At 39.3% G+C, this 25,149-nt stretch overlaps 1 protein-coding gene across 2 annotated transcripts in view; it reads right to left on the bottom strand.

Annotated features, from left to right (window-relative positions):
- SS4 (starch synthase 4) overlaps window positions 1–24,841 on the bottom strand; it is a 32,051-nt gene extending 7,210 nt beyond the window's left edge. For both annotated transcript variants that reach the window (XR_013255149.1, XM_077394843.1), the window contains exons 1-8: window positions 24,488–24,841; window positions 22,411–22,639; window positions 13,095–13,176; window positions 11,861–12,953; window positions 11,697–11,748; window positions 755–877; window positions 539–614; window positions 66–250 (exon numbers count right to left, since the gene is read on the bottom strand). Coding sequence is in view for 1 of the 2 variants with exons in the window: in XM_077394843.1 (XP_077250958.1) it covers window positions 66–250; window positions 539–614; window positions 755–877; window positions 11,697–11,748; window positions 11,861–12,953; window positions 13,095–13,176; window positions 22,411–22,639; window positions 24,488–24,627 (1,980 nt within the window). In the remaining variant the exon portion in view is untranslated. The remainder of the gene's footprint in view (window positions 1–65; window positions 251–538; window positions 615–754; window positions 878–11,696; window positions 11,749–11,860; window positions 12,954–13,094; window positions 13,177–22,410; window positions 22,640–24,487) is intronic.
- Between the last annotated feature and the right edge of the window lie 308 nt (window positions 24,842–25,149).

The raw sequence follows: 25,149 nt of genomic DNA, 5'->3' as shown, positions 1-25,149 counted from the left end.
AAAAATACAGAGAACCCAGATTAAAACAATTTATAATATAAATGCTAGGCCTTGCAAGTGCCTACAACAAAAGCTGTCTGCCAGTCATGGCAATGGATTATATCGGGTTTCTTGCCAGCTTGAAGAAGCAATTCAAGTGCGGCACGGCTAAAGTATGAGAAACGTTTGAAATCATCATGCTCCCCGTATAATTGTCCTCTCCAGAAGAACTTAGCTGGATGCAGAGGCTCAATAAAATATACAGGCAGACCTGCATCATTAACATTCTATTCAACATAAATTACTTCACAAGTAATGCTATGGAGACCGAGAGTACGACCGAAAAGGGGACAGAACAAATAGGTTCTCGCCACAGCATTACAAGTGGCGTAAGCCATCCCTTAGGTTTAGGAAAATCAGCAAAAAAGTAAATTTTTTTTTTTTGTACACATGGCACTTTCTCATTGTTAGGCTCTCCCACTGGTTGTACTCTCGGTCTCTGTATCATTTTCCTTCATATTTTCAAATTGAAAATAAGGATAAAAATAGAATTATTAACCTTCAACTGTCCCAACCCAAACTTTGTTTTTGAACATCTGACCATCAAAATATGACTGCACCACCACATCTAGGGCCTGCAAGAATAGCTAGCATGTAAAATGTTCGACATCCAAAAATTTCTTCCTAAAAGAAGCATGCAATGATGCTCTCATGAAAGAGTATGACTAAGCACTTAGAAAAAAAATCTCTATACTTCTGTTAGAAATTAGCATACCTTTAAGTCACCAATGCGATCATATTGTATGCAATCATATTTGGGAAGAACAACTTCCACGAGGTGTCCTCTCTTCTGCAGTGCTTTACTAAGACCACAGACAACATCCCCCAGACCTCCAACCTTTGAAGCGATCACTTATTAGATTAGAGATTGAATGCAAAACTGAAAGTGGCATCTTCAAAACTTCGCAAACAGAGCAAATAAAAATATTACAAAATAAATGATGTAAAAAATAAAAAATAATGCATTGTGACATTTCAAACTCAACTCAACAAAGCCTTTGTCCCAAACTAGTTGGGGTCGGCTAAATGAATCCTTTAGAAAAATTTCATGAAGAAGGTGAAAGGAATCTACCCGGCTCTAATCCTGGCTCTAGTTGGGTTCGTCTACGTGGATCATTTTCTGCCATTCTATCCTATCCAAGGTCATGTTCTCTGTTATGTTCCTAGCTATCAAGTCTTTCCTCACTGTTTCTACCCAAGTTGTTTTCCTCCAAAGGAAACACAATGATAGGAAAATGAAAGAATCAAGATAAAAAAAATAAGGGAAGAAGCTAATTTCTGCAAGTAGATAACAAGTCATACTGCTTGCGAAACATAATTTTGTCTCATTCTTATCATTCCTTCCAACCCAATAAGAAAAAAAGAAACTGGATGGTTCAATTGTACCTACAGAAATATTTTGACAAGTGAATATGCAGCGAAGAGCCCATATTATCCCATATAAAAAGCATTCCCAAACAAAACAATGCCCATGTGCACAGCAGAGAATGGAATGTGGATGTAATTTCCCACTTTATTTTAGCCACTGGAGGTAAATCCCCTCTTCATAGTGAGGACCATTGAGAATTCCCTTCAATGAGCGCATGCCACGAACCAAGGGTCGATCAAAAGGCCCTTTTACACGGCAATGGAAGGACTAGTAGGAAGGCTAAATTCCCCTTTATTTTTAGTGATGATCATGAGGATCTTGCACATTTAAGAACTTGACCTTGATTACAGACTCCTTACAACAAAGATTTCTCCACTGGTTGACATACACTGTGGAGATGGTGCCTAGTGATCCTGAAAGACGTCTTTCCCAGCCTTTGGAGGCCGACTGCAAGCCTTATGCAAACTTGGTGGTCACTTGAGTCCTTTCTTTTATTTCTATCAGGCCTAATCATCTTTCACTTTAAAAAGGTGGATATTAGCACCCAAACTTCAAAACAGGTACCTTTCAGCATCATCTTGAGAATATTCCAGCAAACCGGCTCTCTCCCTTCCTCATGAAATCGTTAAAACCCAAATCTATATTTGATCTCATACCTATGCAACCCTTACATTCTCCAGACCGATATAACCCTTTCATTCTCTTTCTCTGGTCTTCCTTTTTCTTTCCTAATAAATTTTTGCCTTAACTTTCATCCTTCCAAAATACCACATTTTTACAGTCTGGTGTCTGCTTTTAACACACTTTTCTCATCATCATTTCCCTCTTTGTTCATTCTTCTATCCCAAGGAGTTACAATTAAGCCTTCCCATCAGGAGATCCAGGTTTGCATTGGGAGTGTAACTACAATGATGAGTCATGGTATGCCAAGGATCAAATTTTGCCATCAGGAGATCCAGGTTCGCGTTAGGTGCGTAACCAGGAATATGACTCTTGGTATGCCACCAACTCTCTCTCTCTCTCTCTATCTCTCTCTCTCTCTCTCTATATATATATATATATATATATATATATAGAGAGAGATATATATATATATATATATATATATATATATATATATGGAGAGAGAGAGAGAGAGATGAGCTATGGAATAGCTGAAAAAGCAAATCGTCCCTTCTCTCTCTCTCTCTCTCTCTCTCTCTCTCTCTATATATATATATATATATATATATATATATATATATATATAGAGAGAGAGAGAGAGAGAGAGACACACACACACACACACACACACACACACATATATATATATATATAGATCAAGATGAGCTATGGAATAGCCGAAAAAGAAAATCGTCCCTTCACGAGTTCGATCAAGATGAAAGGTCTTATCTATCAATTTGCTGCCATCAAACAGCCTCTCAATGAGTATTATAAGGTCGGCTACTGAATAACCAATGTCCCAGGTGAGGATGGCAACCCAAGAGGGGGTGAATTGGGTTTCAAAAACTTTGCCAAAAATGAGTGTGGAATTCAAAAACTAAATGGCAAGTTAAACCACAAACCACAAGGAAGTAAAAATCAAATTCACAAACGAAAAGAGATAGAGAAAGAGAGAGATAGAAAGAGTGCACCGTGATTTTTAAGTGGTTCGGTCCAAGCCTAGGACCTACTCCACTCCACCAAGACTCTTGATGGCTTCACTAAAATGGATTCCCTTAACAGAGGGGAATCAACCTAATTACAAACTCCGGAGAAAGCTACGCGTCTCCAACACTTGCTCTTGAGATGGCTCCACGTCTCTTCACATTCGCCCAAATACACTTCTTGAATGTTGAAATAAAGACTTCTCAAAGGGTTACAGTGCCGTGGTTGAAGATGTACAATTGAAGCCTATGATCCAAATCCTTAATGTAAGATTAGAGAGGCATAAATAAGTTTAAGTCACTCTTAATATGTTCTGAGATGGCTTAGGAGTGTTAGAATTATGTTTAGAAAAGATTGGAACACACACACACACACATATGTAGGTTGCACCCAAAAACTAGCCATTATAGACTTTCCAACGGATAGTTCGGAAGCTAGGGGTGCAACTCGGGCCAGGTTGGGTTAGGTTGAGGCCAACCCGAACCCGACCCGACCTGAGTGCCAAACGAGTGGGGTTCGACCTGAACCAACCCGAGGAACAATTCCTTCAACCCGAACCTGGCCCGATTTTCAAAGGCCCAAAATCCATTGGGCTTTGAATAAATTGGAAGGGTGAGAAAAGGGCTAAAATGAGAACAAGGACATTGATTTTAGAACAGACCAAAACAAACTCCATGGAAAAGCTGAGAAAAAGCCTAGATGGAAGGGTGATTTCTACGAGGTGGGAATTGAGAGACAAAAAGGAGAAAGAGAAAAAAAGTAGTAGTTGGGAAGCTCTCTCCCGCGGCCTCAACCCTGCCCTCCTCAGCCCTGCCTGCAACCTTCGAAGATATGGAGTTGTTAGCACTTAGCACTCCAGGTAGATGAAAGGAGAGGGTTGGGTTTAGAGTCAACTTTGAGAAGGAAGAGAAGATGGGAGAGAGAAATGGGGGGCGGGTTCCTAATTATGTTTATTTGGTGTCAGAGTCATAAACTGGGAAAGAGGAGATTAATATAAAAATATGACATGGAAAGTAACTCTCTTGGGTGGTTGTTGTACACTTGGAGGAAGATGGGATTCTACTTTATATGTGGGTATTGCGAGGAGTAGTGGCTGTCAAAGTTAAACTTTTGACTAATAGCTATGAAATACTAAAAAGTAAGCTTTGAAAAGTAAATGGCGCCATTGCCTTTGCTTATAATTTCAAAAATCTTTACTTTTTAGTATGGAGACTTCGGGTTCCGGGTTGGGTCGGGTTGTAATGCCTTAACCCGAACCCAACCTGAAATAAAATCAGGTCAGCTTTCTCTAACACTAACCCGACCCGAATTCCGATTTGCCAAACCCGACCAGAGCCAAAATCAGGTTGAACCCGTCGAGTTCGTATTGAGCCCGACCCAAGTTGCACCCCTATCAGAAGCCTCTCGGAAGCAGTTCGGACGCCTGACCAAACAGCCATTGGGAAAAGACAAAACTGGCAAAGCAATATTCGGAAGCCCGATGGGATCTTCAAACGCCCGACTCGGATGCCCGAACAAGGCTTCGGGCGCCTCTGAGATTTTTAGCTCCTCGGGTAACTTTTTTTTTAACATGTTCGGACGCCCGAACACTTTCCTTGGACACCCGACTTCGGATGCCCGAAGACAGTTTTCCAGATTTTCATGGTTAACTTGTAAAATTCATATCTCATTCGTTTCTTATCAGATTTCGACGTTCTTGTGTTCTACGGACATCATAAGAACGAGATCTATCTATTAAAACTATTTTCAAAAATATTTTAAAAAAATTGGACTAATTTTCCTAGGATTAAGGTTAATAGTCAACTAAGTATGTTTTAGTTTAGTGCTTGTCTTTTGCTTACCCTTGGGAACTGTGGTCTATTGATTTTACCTTACTCTTTTGTATTATATGGGACCTTATTAGTGACTTATTTATGCCTCAATAAACCTAATCTAAGGATGGATCTTATACATTCCAAAATGGACTCAAACACACTTGATCTTCTCTTGAATTCTCCTCTTCAAGTCCACGATTGCTCCTCGGATCTCCAATGACTTTGGTACTCTAAATATGGTCCAATTACGCTCCGTGGGCTTGATTCAAGCTTCTTGATTGCACACTAATGAAATCTACAACTAAAGACACTCAAACATATTAGTGAACTAAAATCACTTGTGTTTGGAATCATCAAAACAAGAAGGAAATGCCAAGGGTGGGAACCATTGGGCTTACAGCTACACTCTACACTGCGTTAGAGGTGATTCATTAAACTATGTACACTACCTCTATTCTCAATCACTCAATTTTCCCATCATTCTATGAGTGTTGTGTTACATAGTTAGCACAACGGTATAATGTCTGCATCTAAGGACATTTCTAGGCTCCCACGTCATTTACGCCCCACTACTGACAAATTTGAGGTTCTCTAGTCGCCTGATGAGGTCTTCTTCCTGCAATGTTAGCTCATCCAGTAGTTACCCAATTCCAGCATTTTCCTTGAGCCTTACTCCTACTCCTTGTCATGTTGCCCTACTGGATCAAATATGCTGTGACTGTCAGATTTGTCGACTTCATAATATACACAACTATTGTTTGCTAATATCGAATGATGCCCAACCTTCCAAAGTCTCATTTATAGCCGTGGCTCATCACATGAGTGACCTGTCTGTCACTACACCCTCTAAAGCTTTGTGGGTCATATATGCGGGCACCATGAACCATATCGCTAACAACTTAGGTAAAATGATCTCCATGTAACCTTACTCAGGTCTTTCTCATATTATTATGGGTGACGGCCCTTCATTGATGTATATATTGTTTTTGAATGGTTAATAAAGTTTATTAAAAAAGAGGCAGAAGAGCTTCAACGGATTGAGAAGGCCAAAAAGAAAATTAAACATTGAAAAAATTTAAATCCACCCTAGCCACCCCCATCCTTAGCTAGCTAAAGTGCCAACCCTCTCCATCAACTGGTCTACATGTATGCTAGATCTAAGGATTCTGTCCCTCAATATAGTGCGAGATCTACCCCATTGCGTCGGTAAATCGTCAAGGGTACCCACGCCTCTTCATCACTCATCTGATGACATCAAGTAAATCTCCCTCCACAATCAACTCACTATGAGCGATGTGATCAACATGCCATATACACTCTCTGAGTGCCATCACATGTCCCTAATGGAGTCAACAACACCAATAGGCCCAGAGAAGACCCATCTCACATCATTGACACAACTAACAGATATACATGGACTATAATCTCTCAAAGACTGCAAAAATCCAACTACCTTTCAAAGAAGGCATGCCTGAGCATAACATCCTTCACCACCTTCATGTTGTCCCATTTGAATGCGAAGCGCACTATTCAAGTGATTGGAGGCAACTTAAAAGAGTCTAGGGAACTTGTCACTTAAGGAGTACTTCAGAAATAGGGGGAAATTATTTCGCACTACTGAAAGGCCCAGGCACATCTCATGATATCTCGCCAAACCCTTGATGCCCGCAAACTGAAAAGTCACTAGGAAGAGACATATAAAGAATCTACTAGCCTTCTTGGGCCTATAAACAACTTCCCAGCTAGGGCTTCTAAATCCCAACCTACTAGCCTTCTTGGAGCTAGAAACAACTTCCCCGTTTACCAAGTGATACTTCTTGGATTCCTCATTGTCATTCCACAAGAAGTTCTTCTACAATCTCCCCAACCTTGCAACCACGCTAGCGAGAGCCGACATAATAAGAGTGATCCCCCCCCCCCCCCCCCCCCCACTCACCCACACCCAAAAAAACAGAGACAGTAAAGATTTCTCCCATGGTGAGAGCTTCCTCTCCATAGCTATATGTTGTGGCTGGTATTCAAGAGAAACCTCCATCTTCTCAGTTTATATTCCAATCTGGTTGTTACTTTTTTACCTCTACTTAGTGTTCTTGTTGTTAAAGTATAAAAGATAAATAACGCCTTTCTCCAACAGCTTAAGCTTTTGGAGAAGTTGGTAAGTTAACATGGTATCAGAGCCAAAGGTCTCGAGTTCAAACCTCCCGGATAGCGAAAATCCACATGCAATGGTCGGCCCAAAGTGGGACCACATGTGCCACGTGTTTGCCAAGTTGGCCACACGTGCGGGGGAGTGTTAAAGTATAAAAGATAAATAACGCCTTTCTCCAACAGCTTAAGCTTTTGGAGAAGTTGGTAAGTTAAACACCTGTGAAGGATCCGCATAAAAGAAGCTCCTCGTCAAGGCATAGATCAAGGGAACTTATATTTTCTGACAGAGTTCATAGATTCATCACATGCACATTCTCGCTCCAACGTTTAAGTCTTTCCCGCATTAGTGTCTTTTACATCGTTGTCGGTGTGGATCACTATTTAACTCACACAAACGCAAATATTTTACATTATGTAGTGTCCAAGTCATTTATTTCTTCATGTAATAAGTCTATCGAATTTCCACTATGCCAAAGTCGTCCACTTGGAAAACATTGTAAATTCCTTGTTACTTTAATAATAATATTAAGACATCATTTCTGTTGAAAGAGAAGAAAGGTGAAGAGAATGAGAGAATTAGTGAGTTAGAGATTAGCTCCCCTCACTTACGTATTTATATAAAAGAGTGCAGATTGCAAAGACCATATCACCCTTATGCACATATACACTTCAACACTCCCCCTCAAGCTGGAATGTAGATATCATATATTCCTAGCTTGTTACAAATATCATTTATCTTAGCTTTATTCAAAAACTTGGTAAAACGTCAACTAGCTGATCTAGTATCAAGTGAAGGAAATGCATATCTCACCCTTTTATATTCTCTGACGTATGAAGTGACAGTCTACCTCTATGTGCTTGGTTTTCTCATGAAAAACTGGATTGGTAGCAATGTGAATAGCAGCCTTATTGTCACAATAAAGCTAAGCTGGGAATGATGAAGAGAAACCAATCTCAAATAGGAGGGAGCGCAGCTAGATAACCTCTCCACTCGTATGTGACAAGGCTCGATATTCTGCTTATGCGCTTGAATTGGAAACTATGTCTTGTTTCTTGTTTCGCCATGACACCAGGTTACCCCCAATATCCGGTGGTGGATCTCCTATCTGCTAATGACCCTGCCCAATCTGCATCACAAAACCCTTCCAACTTCCCATGCCCATGCTTCCTTAATAGCACGCCTTTCCCTGGCGCACTTTTCAAGTAGCGAAGAATCTGAATCATGGCTGCCCAGTGGGAGGTACGTGGAGCGCTCATAAACTGGCTAATTACCCCCACTGTATATTGGATATCTGACCGAGTAACTGTGAGATAAATAAGCTTCCCAACAAGTCGTCGGTACCTGCCAGAGTCATCAATCAAATCTCTCTCATCTGAGAGCAGCTTTGTATTTTGGTCCATGGGAACAACAACTGGTTTCATACCCATAGAACCTGTCTCCTCCAACAGATCTAGCACATACTTCCTCTGCGAGAGGGAGAGGCTACTACCAGAATAAGCTACCTCAATTCCCAGAAAACATCTTAGACTCTTATGGAAAATTCTTTCTGTAGGAAGGCCTTCCACCCCTGAGGGGGAGGCGTCGAGTGGAGAGGAAGGCAAAGGTGCAAGGGTTTTGGGGGGTCTATGCAGTAGGGGTGCAACTTGGGTCGGGTTCAACCCGATTTTGGCTCGGGTCGGGTTGGGATTAACCAAAAATCGGGTCGGGCTGGGTTGGAAAATATTGACCCGATTTTATTTCGGGTTGAGGCATGTAAAACCTGACCCGACCCGAAGCCCTCTCCACTATAATGTTAGAAATTTTGAGAACGGGACTAATTCCTATGGATGGCACCATTTTTTTTTCCAAGTTACTTTTTTGTTTTCAACTTTGACAGCTACTTTTTAGCATTCAACTTTGACAGCTACTTTTTAGTTTTTAGTTTTCAACTTTGTCAGAGACTCAAAGCCATCATGACTCTTTTCTTCCATTTTTTAATTATTATTATTTTCAAAACATACTATTCTTATATTCTAAGTTTTCTGTAAAGAGACGTGAACTCAGATTAGCGTCTTCTTCCCTCCCTGCCATTCTCCTTCTTCCCCTCTTCATTGAACTCAGAAACCCTGGTATTTTCTTGTTTATTTTTCTTCAAACTAATGGAGAACTTCAATCTTGTTTTCTTGTGTATTTTCCTGTTTCCTTTGATTTCCGGAAATTGGGTCGGGTTGGGTTCGGGTTGAGGAATTTTTCATCCGGGTTGGGTCGGGTTGACCCTCTTTGGGTTAAGACTCGGGTTGGGTTAGGTTCGGGTAGGGCCAAATGGTCACTCGGGTTGGGTTCGGGTTGGCCTCAACTCGACCCAACCTGACCCGAGTTGCACCCCTACTGTGTGGGGTCGAGAGAGCAAGGGGATGTTGTGGGAGGACGCACGAGGGTCAAGGTCGCGGAAGGGAAGGGAGGAGGTGGCGGACAGCATGAAGGAGGGGAGATAGAGATGTGATGGAGGAGAAGAGGTGGCGGACAGCGTGAGGGAGGAGAAAGAAAGATGGCGTGGAGGTGGAGGTGGAGGTGGAGGTGGAGGTGGAGGAGTGGAGGCGTGGAGGTCCTCCAACAGAGGTCTTCCAATGGAGGTCCCTAGGGCACCACAACCCTAGGGCTCTGATACCATGTTAGAAGAGAAGAAGGGAGAAGACAGTGAGAGAATTGGTGAGTTAGAGATTCGCTCCCCCTCACTTATGTATTTATATAACAGAGAACAGAGAACAGAGTACAAAGACCATCTTGCCCTTAGGCACATATACAATTCTAACAATTTCCATCTGAGCCTATTCACTCAGATGTTTGGGGTCCTAACCAAGTTCTTTCCACGTATGGTTCTTTTCTTTTCTTTTTGGAATGGTAGTTCCTATTTCCTAGTATGGTTCTCATTATTATATTATATCTGTTGATGATTATTCTCCATTTACTTAGATTTATTTCTTTAGATATAAGTCAGATGTATTTCAATTTTTTTAACTTTCTACACTCTTGTTATTGAGCATTATGGCACGGGCGTATCATACCTGCGAAGGCCAAAATCAATTTGAAAAAATATCCCATCAACACAAACCTATGTGATCCATGGACAAAACATCTGCAAGGCCAAAATCAATTCTCGATTTTCCATGCTTCAATCATTATCTGAAACACCCCGCCATCAGAGGAGTAGCATATCCCATCCATACAATCATATATGATCCATGGACGAAACGGCTATAAGACCAAAACCAATTCTTGATTTTTCATGCTTGAATCATGATCTGAAAGACCCCGTCATAAGGGGAGCAGCATATTTCATCCATACAAACCTATATGATAAATGTAGTAGCCTAGATCACCTTAAGGATTAGCTGTTGAATTTCTTTGCCTTTGAGGCCCTGCCACATGGCATGACCCAATAGGTTTTTCTCAAAAAATACATCCAGCTAATTCTAACAGGTGGGTAAATCCGAACATAATCCAAATTTGACCCCATATTTCCCCTTTTCCCTCCACAAACCAAACACTCCAGGATGTCCCCACCATTCTAAATAAATAAAGGAAAAACAAAACCTCTAGGAGACCTACATCTCTCCAACTAACCTTATCCACAACCATCGTTAAAGGGGTACCAATTATGATCAGGACATTGCCTTTTTCTAAGCCTTTCCTAATGCCAATCATCCCTAGCAGATTTTTTATCATCTTCTTTAAAAAGGTAAAGTTGATCCAATCAGTACGAGAAATGACATAACTAACCTTTATTCTCCCCCTATCAAAGAGCATTAACTCATCACTCCCAATCGACCCTTAAAAAGTCCAAAGTTTCTTATAAATAACCAATTAAAAAATTTCTAGTTTTTGAAAGTCTCGAGCTTACCAAAAATCCAAAGAGACGGAGAGAAGGAACCCGTTTCCACCCATTAGACCCAGCCATCCAGTACCGTGTGTTAACGGCAAGCCAGTTCACTCATTGATGCACTACAAGTACCACGCCTTTTCCATTCAAATCAACTTATTTTTTGTAGGGATTTTCCACAGATAGGAAAAAAGGTGGATTAGAGGATAAAAACAAGGGTTTTCAATCCTAGGCAAACATGCCATGTTGGCCGACTAAATCTAGGGCTGAATAAAAGAAAGAAACAGGTTGGAAAAAGCATTCCCTCCTTCCTACGGTGTGAAAACTTTTCTCCAGCATGAAATGGCCAATAGTAACATATTTAGAGGCCTGTGTACATAGAATCTTTAACCCAGTCCGAACAAAATGACGATTAGTTTTGAAAATCTATATTTCACCTGCCTACATTTTGACTTGGATGGCAATTACACAAACTATCTTTTCCCAACTGCCAATTCATAACAGATTCTTAGCCATTGCTGCCACCCCATCTTTGCTGTCACAACCATTATTCTATTGCAAGACATGCATTTCGGCAACCCTATTTTTGCAGTCAGAACCCAACAAACTGCTAGTAAAACATGAAGTGGCTAATAAATAGAAACCTAAAATTGAAAACAGTAGAAAATAGAAACGAATTACTCAGAACGTATACAGAACAGAGTTTAGAGATAGAAAATACTGGAAGAATTCAAACCAGAAAATAATCATAACTACTAAAAAAGCGGGGAGTACAGCAGATATATAGCAAAAGTTGAAACGCCGGGTCATTTTTTCTACCTTGGCAGCTGGTGCCATCTCTGCTGCAATATGAATAACATGCAATCCAGGTCTACAACAATTGAAACAAGCACATGTCAAACATATGAATATATCTGATGACCTTGTCTGAGAAAAGCACACGCCACTGCCAGATGTCATTTAAAAGGAAGAAGATGATATACCGTGTCTTGGATGATGTTAGTCGCAGAAATGTAGCCACAGTCTCATTTTCCTTTTTGTCCTTGCAAGCCAAGTATGTGTCATAAATTCGACCATCTCTCATCCATGTCAATTCTCTCAAAAGCTTTGCATCATTGGAGGATATTTTCTTCTCAAGCAACCAACCATCTATAGTAAGCAATAAGCGACTCCAAAACTCCCAAGGCAAATCATCCACGGGTTCATCTCGTGCCCTTCTCTTGCTTTCTTGTTTTAATTTATTAACTGTATCTTGAAATTCTTTTACTGCTTCTTGATATATTTGAACATGAGAATGTATTGCTTCATCCGACTTTTGGAGATGCTCTTCTAGGACTTTTATTTTCTTTTGCAAATGCTCATTATACTGTAGCGACTTTTCAGATGAAAATTTATATGAATTTGCTTCTTCCAAAGAAGCTTCTAACCTATCAACCTTTTTCCAGAGCTCATGATTTTGTTGTATAACTATAATAGCTTGATCAGCTTGCTTGGTTGCATCTTTAAGCAATGTTTGCAAATTTTCTACCTTCTCCCATAGAGCCTTGTATTCAAATTTCAAATTAGCAAATTTTGAAATATCTTCTTGAGCAATTGCAAATCCAGATTCCAACTCTTTGAGGGAAGCCTCAAATAAAGACCGTTCTTTCTCTAGAGATAATACACGCTCACCCATTTCCTGGACATTAGAAAGTTTTGACTTGAGTACTTGTACATCATCATTCATGGACATGTTTTCCTTCTTTAGTGCATTCAATTCCTCATTGAGAGAAGAAGTATGACTAGATTGTGATAGAGGAGCTTTCATGTTCAAAAGTTCATTCTCATTTTCATATATCACATGATCCCTTCCCTCAGTTGCACCTCGATTAAAAATTTCGTTCTTCAGATGCTCTAGCTGATTTTCAAGTAGTTCCACGTGTATCTTTTCTTGTGCCGCAACTTTAATCCGTGCATCAGTTTCTGCTAACCTCATCTCCAAGATGTTAATTTGCCCTTGCAAATCCTCCTTTTCATCGAGAATCTTTTCAAGATCTTCTAGTGCACGAACTCGAGCTTGATTGAGAAGCAAGATATCTAACAAAGAATCAAATAATATGAAAAAAAAAGAAAAAAGAAAGAACATAAGCATTCACCATGAAAGAGAAAAAGAAAAGAGACTAAAAATAAAAAATACAAAAAGAAGAGTTCAGTTGTATATAAAGGGTAACAGCCCACTTTTCTCTGCATTCCTTATCATGCCCATCAAATCCTTAAGTTGAACATTTGAAAGCTGCTCCCCATCATTGACATTCTCAGTCTGTTGCATAAATAGAAGAATATTCCTTTAGATTTACGAAACCCTCTTCGGTAACAATTAAGGGGAGCAAATGCATTTTACAAAAAAAAAAAAAGCATATACTCTATCATTTCTTTAAAAAAGGGGTAATTGGTGTATCATTCAGTCCCAGGATTGCTAGAACTCTCCTAGTCAAGCAGCATATAGCAGTTCAGTGATACCAATTTACAGAATCCACAAGGATACTTAATGGTTTACATGGAAATACTTAGTGGTAAAGTTAAAACCATTTTCAAAGAATAAAACACAAAATTGGAATGAACAAAATAAAAAACAGAAGATTGTATACTTATTTCCCACACCACAGCAATAATTGATAAAGAATAAGTTTAAAAGGAAAGCCAAGACTCAAGGATCCATAGAAAGAATATATGACTGAAGCACCAACAAGATATAAAAGATGAAAGAAAACGGGGTGATGTCACTTAACCCAAATAAATAATGCATGATAATACTAATTGTTAGAGGGTAAAATTAATGTAGGCCCCATCTATTTATATGTCAGTATCTACTTAAGTTTAGGTGTGTGTTCTTTTAGGCGCTTACTTTAGTTTATTTACTTTAAGAGCCATCATTAGTATGGCCATAGTGGAATATACTGTAGTTTCACTTTAAGTGACTTATATAATGAAAGAGATGGGAGAGAAGAACCACTCTCCCTGCCATTTTCATCTCTTCCCATTGTTTGCTTCCTTCTCTTCTTTTCTTCTCACATATTCTTACTCCTTTCCTTCATAGGAAGTGTGTATTAGGGCTCAATCACCAATTTTAACACTAATAATAAAGATATAAATATAACAATTGGAAATATGTATGAGTTACAGGACATACTTGCTTTAACACTAATAGTAATTGTTAGAGAGGTATTTTAGTCTTTTCATGTAATCATTGTATACACATATATATAATATTGTGTAAGAGGTCTAAGACTGACTCCCACCTTCTCCCTCACTTCTTCTCTCTTCTTCTCTTGTTTTCCTTCTTCCTCCATGGAGATTGGGCTTCATTCAACATGGTATCAGAACGGTTCTGATTCCGGAATAATGTGACAACATCACTCCTCTTTCTTCTTTTTTTCTTTTCTTGTCCTCCCTAACCTGGGTTAACAAGACATACAAATTTAATTATATAGCACATATATTTATATACAAATTTAATTTTATATATATAGAGCAATGCTAGCGTCAAGCGGTTATCTTGCTGCTTGATTCTAAGTGGGTCTCTATTGATTGTCACCATAGCCACGCTGGCAATTTATAAAAGGCAAATGATAAATACGCCTCCTTTCTACGCATTCGCTCCATTTTACCGGCTCACATCACGGGCCAGTGGAAATCTCTCTCTCTCTCTCTCTCTCTCTCTCTCTCTCTCTCTCTCTCTCTCTCTCCTTGAATGGCGTGCCATCCCTATTCGATCAATTTCCATTTCTTGAATTCCAAAAGAAACAGGAAACATAAACTCTCCTCTTTGTGTCCTTTTGACGTGGCAATATTACAGAAGAAACATCGACGGGAAAACAACCCAAAACAATGTCGTTAAACACATCATATTCAAAAAGAGGGTTAAACATCCAAGTGGGCCGGTAAAGGGGCTATCTGGCAAGTTTAATCCGTTGATGGTGATCAGTGAAATTTTTAGATGGTTTTGGGTCTCTAGCTCAATGGTAAGGGCTTTCTTCTTCAACCATGAGGTCGGAGGTTCAATCGCAGTGTACCTACCAAAAAATCAAATTTTGCATAGATATCTGTAATTTCTTCATAGATCTCGAAGATCTATATATGATGAAATCTCGGATGAAGGTTGCAGATTTGAGAGAATTCACACAAGAATTGGATCACAAAGGAGATGATTAACCTTGTTGCTATGCAATCAAGTTCAACTCGTGAAATAGGTGTCATATAGATTAGGTTCTTGTGATTTAGATCAATATCTGTATTGTAATCTTAAATTCAATCTGAATTCAGGTTCAACTTGATGATCATAGACTCAGATATCATCAGAAAGATAGATTGTTTTATGAAGATAAGAAAAGATATCTGCTAATACGTATTTGTTAGTAGGTGAGCTGGGATCATAGCATCAGTCGCAATTTTGATATCTGCAACTTGATGATCGTAGCATTTTTTCGGTCCTGTATGACCTATTCCGGCACCACCCGAGGGAAACAAACTCTCGAATACGCATTTGTTGTCTATGCACATCCAACACCAGATTCCACTTTGTTTACGGACAAACTTTGGTCCAATTTCCCCGGCCTTGGAGAGATTTTCCCGGACATTCCTAGCCGGTGTCGGTGCCCACGCAAAAACCCAAACTTCTTTGAGTGTGGAAGAATGTAGAAGATGATGGCATCTTTTGTAAATATTGAAGTAAACTTTCCTCTTTCACACGTCACCATAGCGTGAAAACCCACTTAGAATGGACCCACTTTTTATTAATTGCCAGCTTGGCTACTGTGACAACCAATAGAGACCCGCTTAGAATCAAGCGGCAAGATATCCGCTTGACGCCATGGTTGTAAATTTTGGCCGAAATGAAACGAAATGGCCGAAATATTTCGGTTTCAGCCAAGGCCGAAACAAAATTTACATGAAGTCGTTTCTTTGCAAGATTTCGGCGAAATTTTAGGGGGCGGCCGAAACTGACACTGAAAACGAAATTTAAAACCTTGCTGACGCTAGCATTCTCTTATATATATATATATATATATATATATATATATATATATATATATATATATATATATATAGAGAGAGAGAGAGAGAGAGAAGTGTTCCTACACGATCGTGTAGATAAGTTATCTACTCCATCTGCTTAAAATACAGTGGGGGCCCACATTGTTTGGGTGATGCAAACCATTCATTTGATAGGTCCTCACATAGATAGGGCATGACCAAAATATCAGCTCCGTAGGATCATTCCAACCCTTCGATTTGTGGAGGTTAAAATGGACAGGTATAAACCTTCACAAATCTGTCCATTTTTTACCTCCACAGTTCGAAGGGTTAGGATGATCCTGTGGAGCTGAGTTTTTGGGCACACCCTATCTATGTGAGGACCTATCAAATGAATGGTTTGGATCGCCCAAACAATGTGGGACCATTGTGTTTTAAGCCGATGGTGTAGATAACTTATCTACACGATCGTGTAGGAACACTAATCCCATATATATATATATACTGGTGAAAAACCCCGACAAATAACTGTATGGACCACATCATAGTTGATCCAAACCGTCCATGTGATGGAACACAACAGAAATAGGTTGTGCCCGTAAAATCATTTCCATGGGCTGATCCTAGCCCTCCAATCTATAGAGGTTTCCATAATATGTTGTTCCTCTTCAGGTGCCAGGAATTCGTGAATATTTTCAAAGGTGTACTGAAGCCGTAGTATTATGTAATATGTTAACAAAAATCCGTAGTATTATGTAACATATTGTAGACACCCCATTTTGACCGTGCCTTGCACCTCCATGTTTTGTGCTTAACTTTTTCAAATCAGTGTGTTAGGAACACCTTAGGCTAGCTTAGGGTCCCACCAAGGTCCCTGTAAAATTTCGCCAAGATCCGAGCGTGTTTGCCTGGCGAACGAGCCAAGACAGTGTCGTGGTGCAAGTTCAGAGGGGGGTGAAATATGTCATTTCCCATGTACAAGAGGGCATTCTTGAAAATTTCTATTGCTTCCTCTACAAGCAATGAGTAAGGGCCATTAGATCAAATTAGAGGGTTAGGATCATGTAGAGAGAGGGGAATCTTTGCCCCATTTTCTACTTGGACCACCCCCTTATTGTGCAAGAGAGTGCTCATAATTACACTATTGAGGGCTGTCCTTTGGAAAAAAGGGGGTCGAGTATATCATTTCCTACAAAAACCCATCGATTAGGGCTCTCAAGGAAGAGGGGGGTTTTTCTGAAGGAGGAAGAAAAGAAAAAACAGAGGGAGAGAGAGAGATAGAGAGAGAGAGTGAGCTTCATCCTCCGGCCTTCTCGCCGGAGCTCCGGTCTTCTTCCACCATCAACCCCTTCTCTTCTCCCAAACCCATCTCCGGCCACCACCCCATTCCCATTCCCCTGCAAATCCGGCTCCATCCTCACCCTCAAACCCATCTCCGGCCACCACCACTATCTTTTTCTCCTTCTTCTTCTTCTTCTTCCATCCACGACCTCTGATCGGGCTTTCACCCAAACCCACCACCATCAGCCACCACGCCACAATCATCCCCAACCTCTCTGCAATTCATCCCATCCCCATTCCATTTGAAACCCCTTCTCTTCTCCCAAACCCATCTCCGGCCACCACCCCATTCCCATTCCCCTGCAAATCCGGCTCCATCTTCACCTCAAAACCCATTTCCACCACCACCAACCATTTTCGCCACCTTCACAGCCATTTTCTCCTGGCATCTCACCCAAATCCGGCCGACTACCATCTCAGCCTCAATCTCCATCTTCTTCTACCCATTTCTTCACCTTTCATTTCTCCCCTCATCACTACCAAAACCCACCTCATTTTCTACATTTTTTCCGAGAAACCCCATCTCCAATCCCTAAGACCCTAAATCCAAAACCCAATCGGTTAGGTTTTTTTTTTTTTGAGAAGGAGAACCTCATTTTTCGCTCCTAACAGAGAGAGAGGGAGAAAACAGAGAAAGCAAAGAAAGAAAAAGAGGGAATCGGCCATTGTTGGAGCTCCAACTCCGGCCTCCCAAGCTCCAAATCCGGCCATCCTTCCCTCTGCAGATCTGAGCCCAATATTTCCACAATCGTTTCTACAACCCACCTTCATACCCATTTCATTTCCACCGTCTCCTTCCACCCCAACTCCTTTTCCCCAGCAAGATCCATTGATTCCGTCCGTTTCGCCCGAATCCGATCGCTGGAATTTCATTTCTACTGTGTTTTGCAATGTTAGAAGGGGGAAAAGAACAACTGCTTCATTGGCCTGCTCAATTACTGTAAGGAGAAGATCTTAAAGAGGTAAAAATGCCTCTTAGTTTTTTTATTATTATTCCAGCCCTTCATTGGTTAGTCATAACTCCTTCAATTCCTCTTGTTTGGCATCCTTTGGAAGTGTGTGTGATTGCTAGTATAATTTCTCTTGCTAGAAAATTAGGTTCAATTGCCATTGTCTATAATATTTTCTAGAAAATATTTTCATGAGAAGCCATTGGTCTGTAATTGGTGGAATCAGCGTGATTAAACATCTTGATATTTTTAGGGAAATGGTGATTTAAATTACTTGAGATATGATTGAGATGGCTGGGCTATTTGGTTTCTTTTATTTGCTTTGAAAGAGGGCTTGTTACTTGAATACATGGTTTATTAGGAGTTTTGCTGGAAATTCATTTCATCTCAAAATCTCATGGTCGAATGACAGAGAACATCTACACCCCTTGGTATTGCTTAAATTCATGTGGATATTTGCCTTGTTTCTGATTATGGCACTGAGTCATGGGTTTGTTATTAATTTGATTTTTAAATGCAATATGACGTTTAATTTCCCGTGATGAATGGATTGTGGAGACATGTATGCTTAATTGATGTAAGAAATCAGATGGTCACTTTACTCCGTGTCGAGGGTACAAGTATCATCTGATTTCACAGGAAACCCCATGCTGTGGGTGTTACTAGATGGATAACCGATTTGCTTATTCTCTTGGATTCTTGAGCATCTGCAAATTTCTTAAATTTGACACTCCCCAATACATGTTGGCAGTTTCTTTGTTGAGTTACATTCTTGTTCTCTTATATTTTTTTTTATTGGAGAGTAATGTAGGCTAAATGGATAATAGTGATTAAATGATTTCTTTGCCCCATGTTGTGGGTGCAAGGGCATAAATTGCCTAATTTTATGTCTTGCTTCTGAAATATCTTTGGTTTTATCAAGCTGATATCTTGGCACCCTGTGGATTGTCCCCCTCCTCTATCTTCATGAAATCATATATGTCTTATGGGGCATTATTGCAAGTTATCCTAGAATGGCGTATATTGCTCTCTTACAGACTCTCGTCAGATGCTTTTAGGATTTTCATTAGAATTCGAGGTTGTCTTGGTGTTTGATATTCGCATCAAGTTTTGAGTCTTCCTCTTGTTGTTAAAATCTTCATTGAAGTATGAGATGGCCTTCAGTAGCTTTCCGTAGGGTTCAGGCGATGACAGAATATTTCTTGAGCCAACCCCTTGCCCTTCTTATCATTTTTCCTATCGTAGGGTTTTCATAGGGTTTGAGGGGTTTCCTTTCTTTTCGGGATTATTCTTTGCACGTTCCTTGGAATCTTTTCGATTTTTGAGATTCCATCGATTTTGGAGACTCTTCGTCATCTTCCTCGGGTTTAGGTGATGAAGGCGTTAGCCCAAGCCCATCATTAGGGGACTTGCCTAGTCTTAATAGCACTCCCATCTTTCCTTAGGTGAGCTTTCCAGGTCCTGTTAGTTACCTTTAGATATTTGATTCCCCCATTAGGAGACGTGTTTTGTCTCGAAAGGCAGTTCTCTTTCAGAGACAAGCCTTGTTGTTTAGAGTCTATCTCATAGGAGGGTTACCTTAGTTTGGTAGGGAGTTTTCTCGTATGAGGCATGCCTTGCCTCATTTATAGAGTCTCTGTTTAGAGACAAACCTTTTCTCATATAGGGAGTTTTCCTTTTAGGAGGCTTACCCAGCCTCATGTTAGAATCCCCCTTTCTTCTAGCGAGTCTTTGACTATTTTTACCCCCATTCTTGGTGGCGTTATTAGAGAGTCATTGACTCACTTGCACCCCTTCTTTGGTTTTGATAGCTGGGAGTTTCTCCTTTAGAGTTGTAGTCTTTCTTCTTTGTTAAAGACTAGCTCAGTCTTATTAGAGCTGTGCTCGCTTGGGATTTTAGGGTGTTTTCTTTGTTCTTGCAGTACTCGTCTACTTGTTTGTGGATTGTTGCATTTTGTTTTGGAATACTAGTTTGTTGATTTGGGGTTTCCCCTTTACCCTAAGGGTTTTACCCTAGGGTGTTGCTTTGTGTTTTCCCTTTGGCCTTTGACCAAAAAGGTGAGACTATTTAAAATTTTAAAATCCATAAACTTTGAAATCATTTACAATCACAAGAACATTGAGATCATTTGAATTTACAAAAAAATATTGGAAAAGCTTTAAAATCCAAAAACATTAGAAATTTGAAACTAAAAAAAAAAACATTTGAAAACTTTAAAAAATATCAAAAACATTTGAAAAACATTAAAACCGTTAAATCATTTGAAGTGTTAGGTTTTAGTTAAGAGAGTTCGTTTCGAACTACGTTGGCTTGATCCTCTTCCACGAGGTACGTAGGGCAGCTTGGGATCCATATCCCAAGTCCAGCCAAACTTTTGTACATAGTATTTTAAGCATTTTTGAATAAACAACTTTAAAATCTTGTTTTCAAAAAGCTCTTCCTCTAGAGTTAGGATTTCGTTCTAGAGTTAGGTGTTTGGCCTTTAATTTGTTGTGTGCTTGTTTTAGAGTTAGGGGTTTGTCCTAGAGTTATAGGAGCGCCTCCGTCCGGTCAGTTGGCGATCCACATCGCCGACTGATAACTAGAATAGGATGCGTTAGTGATCCCATTGTTTTCCTTATGACACGCAACCTAGTTACACATAGGTTGCAGGAACCACTTGCATTAGCTTAGGGCTAACCTGCATTTAATTAGGGCATATAGGGTGTCCTAAAATCTACAATCCATTGGAATTTAAATAATTGCACAAGAAGCTTTAAGAACTAGTCCGGTCTTTTAGATCGAGTCTAAGATAGAGGTCTAGGTGTCTTAGGCATCATAGTTTATAATAGGTGCGAAGAACTACGTTGCCTTGATTCTCGTGGAGGCGAGGATACGTAGGCTTCTTTGGATGAACATCAGACCATCCAAGGACTCGGGCTAAATCGTTTAGAGTCTTAGGATTTGTTGTGTTATTATATTGTATATTTTGTTGTGTTTTCTTACTTTCTTGTGCATACCTTATACCTGTAGCTGTAACATGCATGTGTTTTGTTCACCAGAACTTAAACACCAGTTAGGCATGTCACTCATAACCTAGTTGTCATTAGGTGACACATCTTTTATTTTATTTTGTGAGTGCTTATTATTTTATCCCCTGGTCAAGCATGATTAGGTAGAAGTCTTCCCGGGGATATTTTGTTCCCATTTCACATGATTTTGCCCAAAATTCTTTGGAGTTAATGAAAATGGCATAAGAGACCAAGTGCTTGCACTTGGACGAATTAGGGGTGCTCTTCGGACCTTCTCCATTCGTAATCAGGCACAAGCCCATATATATTTCTGGTTATCCATTGCACAGAGGATTTGATTTTGGGGTTCCATTGCCTATCCATGGATGGCGACTCTGAATTATTTTAGGTACATCTTGGTTTGAGGATTTATCCTTTGATCAAGAGGTATCTCTTTCTTTTTATATCGTCACTCGTGCTATGCTATGAGGGTGGCACCATTTCGAGAGTTCCTTGGCAGAGCTCTCCTTCACATGTGGAGATCTTTGAGGATTGCAGGGGGACCTCGCGTCCCTCACCGCACTCGTCCTCTCCAGGATCGGGGTCCACACATATGCCCCCAATCCGTAATTTTGCAAAAACAAAAACGCCACCAAGACTTTGTCCACTTTTTTTTATGAAAAAAGCATAAAGGAGCGGGGTAGGATTGAAATTATGTGGCTTTAATGGGTGCCTTTGTTGAAAAGCATAAAGGAGGGGGTAGGATTGAAAATATGTGGGTTGAATGGGTGCCTTGTTAAAAAAAGTCAAAAAAAGTGATATGTAATTCTATTAGAATTTTGGGAGAAATTCAAATAATTCTCTTATTTTCTCTTCTACTATATATATATATATATATATACTTACAATAGACAAAACTACTGCAACACTTTGAATTGATTCATAGTCTTAATATCATCTTTATAACATTATATCTTATACAAAGGTGGAACAAGTAAGAAAAAGTTCTAAGATATGACAAATTATTTTTCTTGTTTTGAGATATCTATTTGATGTGGTCAAAAGAAATACTCAAACTGGTTTTCATCCATCATCAGCTTGCATTCTTTATTGACAGCCGAACGATATAAATCACACATGACAATATAAATTAAACAAATTATCCCTGTAATTTTCATATCAGCAGTATCGTCTGAATAAAAAATGGGTATAATGTACATGTTGGAGTGAGAGTATACCAAAGATTTTGTTTCCGCTAAAAGAGTTGAACCGTCAAAATTTGCCACATTGGAATGTTCAATAATTACGCTGGTGTCCCCATCAGCGTCAGATTCAGTTCCTTCTTGAGATGAGACACAATCTGTAGCAGCATTTTGATCTTGATCATCGGCAACGGGAGGAAAATTAACATTCAATGGCAGGAGTTCAGGAGAAGCTTTCTTGGGCTGTTGTCTCCTATTCTGGGAACTACATATAGTCCAATATGTATTCAATTAGCATATAAATGAACCATGGGACAAGTACACAATGAAAGTGTAAAGCAAATGTTCCAAAGAGAAACTAGAAAATCCATTAAGTGATGCAAATAAATTTTCAAGATGATATGGATGAATTCTTAAAAAATAAGTTTTACCTCTGTAAATAGTGAAGGTGCTAGATTTTGAAAATTTACGTCGAATAGGTTCATATTAAATCATGCCAGGGGATGAATGTGCCTTCAACCAAGTAAAAAATGCAGAAAAATTATGACCTATTCCGACAGGTACTTCCTTGATTGACTTATCACCCTTCCCTACATTTCTTATATATCACAACTTGTCGATATCCACCGATGCTATGACCAAAGCACAGCATGAATTTTTAATCAGAAATTTGATGCTTTATGAACCACCTCATCAATTTGAGGAATGTGAAGAAAGCGAAGAGGAGAACAGAAATCTTAAATGTATATACTACTGCAGTGCACTTTTATGTTGTCCACCCCTGTTGCAATTGTATGCACTTAGGGGCATTCTCATCATTCCGAAATATTATGTTTGTCCATTTATATTATTCAAGGTTCATAAACTGCATTGACCAAGCTATCTATGGTATTTTCTCAAAATAATCATCATGGTCACTAAAGCCAAAAGCTTGGTAAGTTATCGGCAGACATCTTTTTATTTCTCAAAACAAGTGACGGTGAATAAAATCGACAAAATAAAAATATATAGAAAACAATGAAATTAAAAAAACAAAAGAACCGAAATATCATAAATTCTTTCACTGAATTCTATCAAATGGCTGTCAGGCCTACATTTATACCAATGGATTCACAAAAACAGCACAAAAAAAGATATAGTCTGAGCACTAGCTTAACCTACTTAAAGCAATGGAGAGGCCATAAAAGGATATGAAATTTAAGCAATTCAATGAATCATCTCTCATTTAATATGTCACAAACAACGGATTCTACAATTTGAAATCGAAAGAATGTGAAAGCCCCAACTGCAATAGAACATCTGAAATTCAAACTGAACACAAGTACACAACTAATCATTTCATCCATAGCAAACATGAAAAATGGCACTGACCTAATGACTTCACAATTAATCATCTATCTAACCCACATTTAGGCCGTAGAGTAAGTACTAATGAATCTTGCATTTAACCAAAAATGAAGTAACTATCGCAAAAAACTTTACGCACTATCAAACAAAAAAAAAAACTTTAAGCACTCTATAACTCAAAAACTGAGAAATAAATCCATGAAATTTGAACATAACTCAACATTTCTATGGTGAGAGAAAAAAAAAACAACCAAGAACCTATCAAAACAATATTTTGGACATCTAATTCACAGGACGAAGGACTCAGAAGTGAGAAGAATATTAATCATTGACTAACTTTGCCATTAATTCAAGCCTCTTGGGAAACAAACAAAGCACAGAAACGAACAGATAGGTTATAAATTCAAAAAAAAAAAAGAAAAAAGAAATAAACAAAAAGATAGGTTATAAATTCAGAATTCACTCTAAACCATGAAAAAGAAAAAGGCAAACAGGACTTTAAAAGCTGTCAGTCTTTAAGTTCACTGGCAACAAGAAACAAATTCAAAGAAACTCCTAAAATCCAATAAACCCACAATTTAAAAAAAATAAAAATCAAACCCCAGTTCGAAAATAGAACATTTCTTTCACAATAACAAAACAAAAAAATCAAAGAAACAATACACCCAACTACAAGCGAACCTAAGCCCCAAATACCAGAAAAGAAAACGCATAATAAACAAAGAACAGTAGTTCTAAAGAACCCATCAATATAACAAGAAAGAACCTGAAATTCTTGGGTCGGGATTTGCAAGAAATGGGGAGAAAGCGAGGAGAGCGAAAGAGCAATTTGGCATTGGACTTGTTGCAAGTGAGTCCATGGCAGCCATCGCCAAGAACGAAGGTTGAGGAGACCTTCAACGCCATGGAAAAAAAAAAGCAGAGAGAGAGAGATAGAAAATCTTTTTTCCTTGAAGCAACCAAACACGAGAAAGAAAAGGAGAGAGAGGAAGAAAAGATCAACCGTTTCTTCACCACAACTCCCCTTAAGGCCTTAACTATGCAACGACCAAGTTGATGTAAAGAGGAAAAATATCACACTCTTCATATCTCTATTTTGGAAAACGGAAAGAGTGGGTCGGCAAATGACGAAAACTATTTAGTTCCGTTAAAACGGAAAACTCTATTTTGGAAAACGGAAAGAGTTGAGTTGAGTTGAGTTGAGTTGAGTTGAGTTGAGTTGGACAGTCTTAAGCATTTTATTAATGGAATTTATTGCTCTTTGTTAGGGCAACTAACATTGTTTGGCTTGATGTATTGGCTTATGGCCCACCCATGGTAGGTCCTAACAGCGGAGACATACGGGCCTACAATCATGCTGTATGGATTGGCTTAATCAAAGGTCAACTTTTTGTGTACAGGTGTCAATGGATCCCCTTGTGATCAGAA

This window comes from Tasmannia lanceolata, unplaced genomic scaffold (genome assembly GCF_043159265.1).
Source record: "Tasmannia lanceolata isolate RefF3 unplaced genomic scaffold, GAP_Taslan_0.1 ptg000013l, whole genome shotgun sequence".
NCBI lineage: Eukaryota > Viridiplantae > Streptophyta > Magnoliopsida > Canellales > Winteraceae > Tasmannia > Tasmannia lanceolata.
The sequence above is the reverse complement of the archived record's forward strand: the minus strand, read 5'-3'. Positions and strand labels throughout refer to the sequence as shown.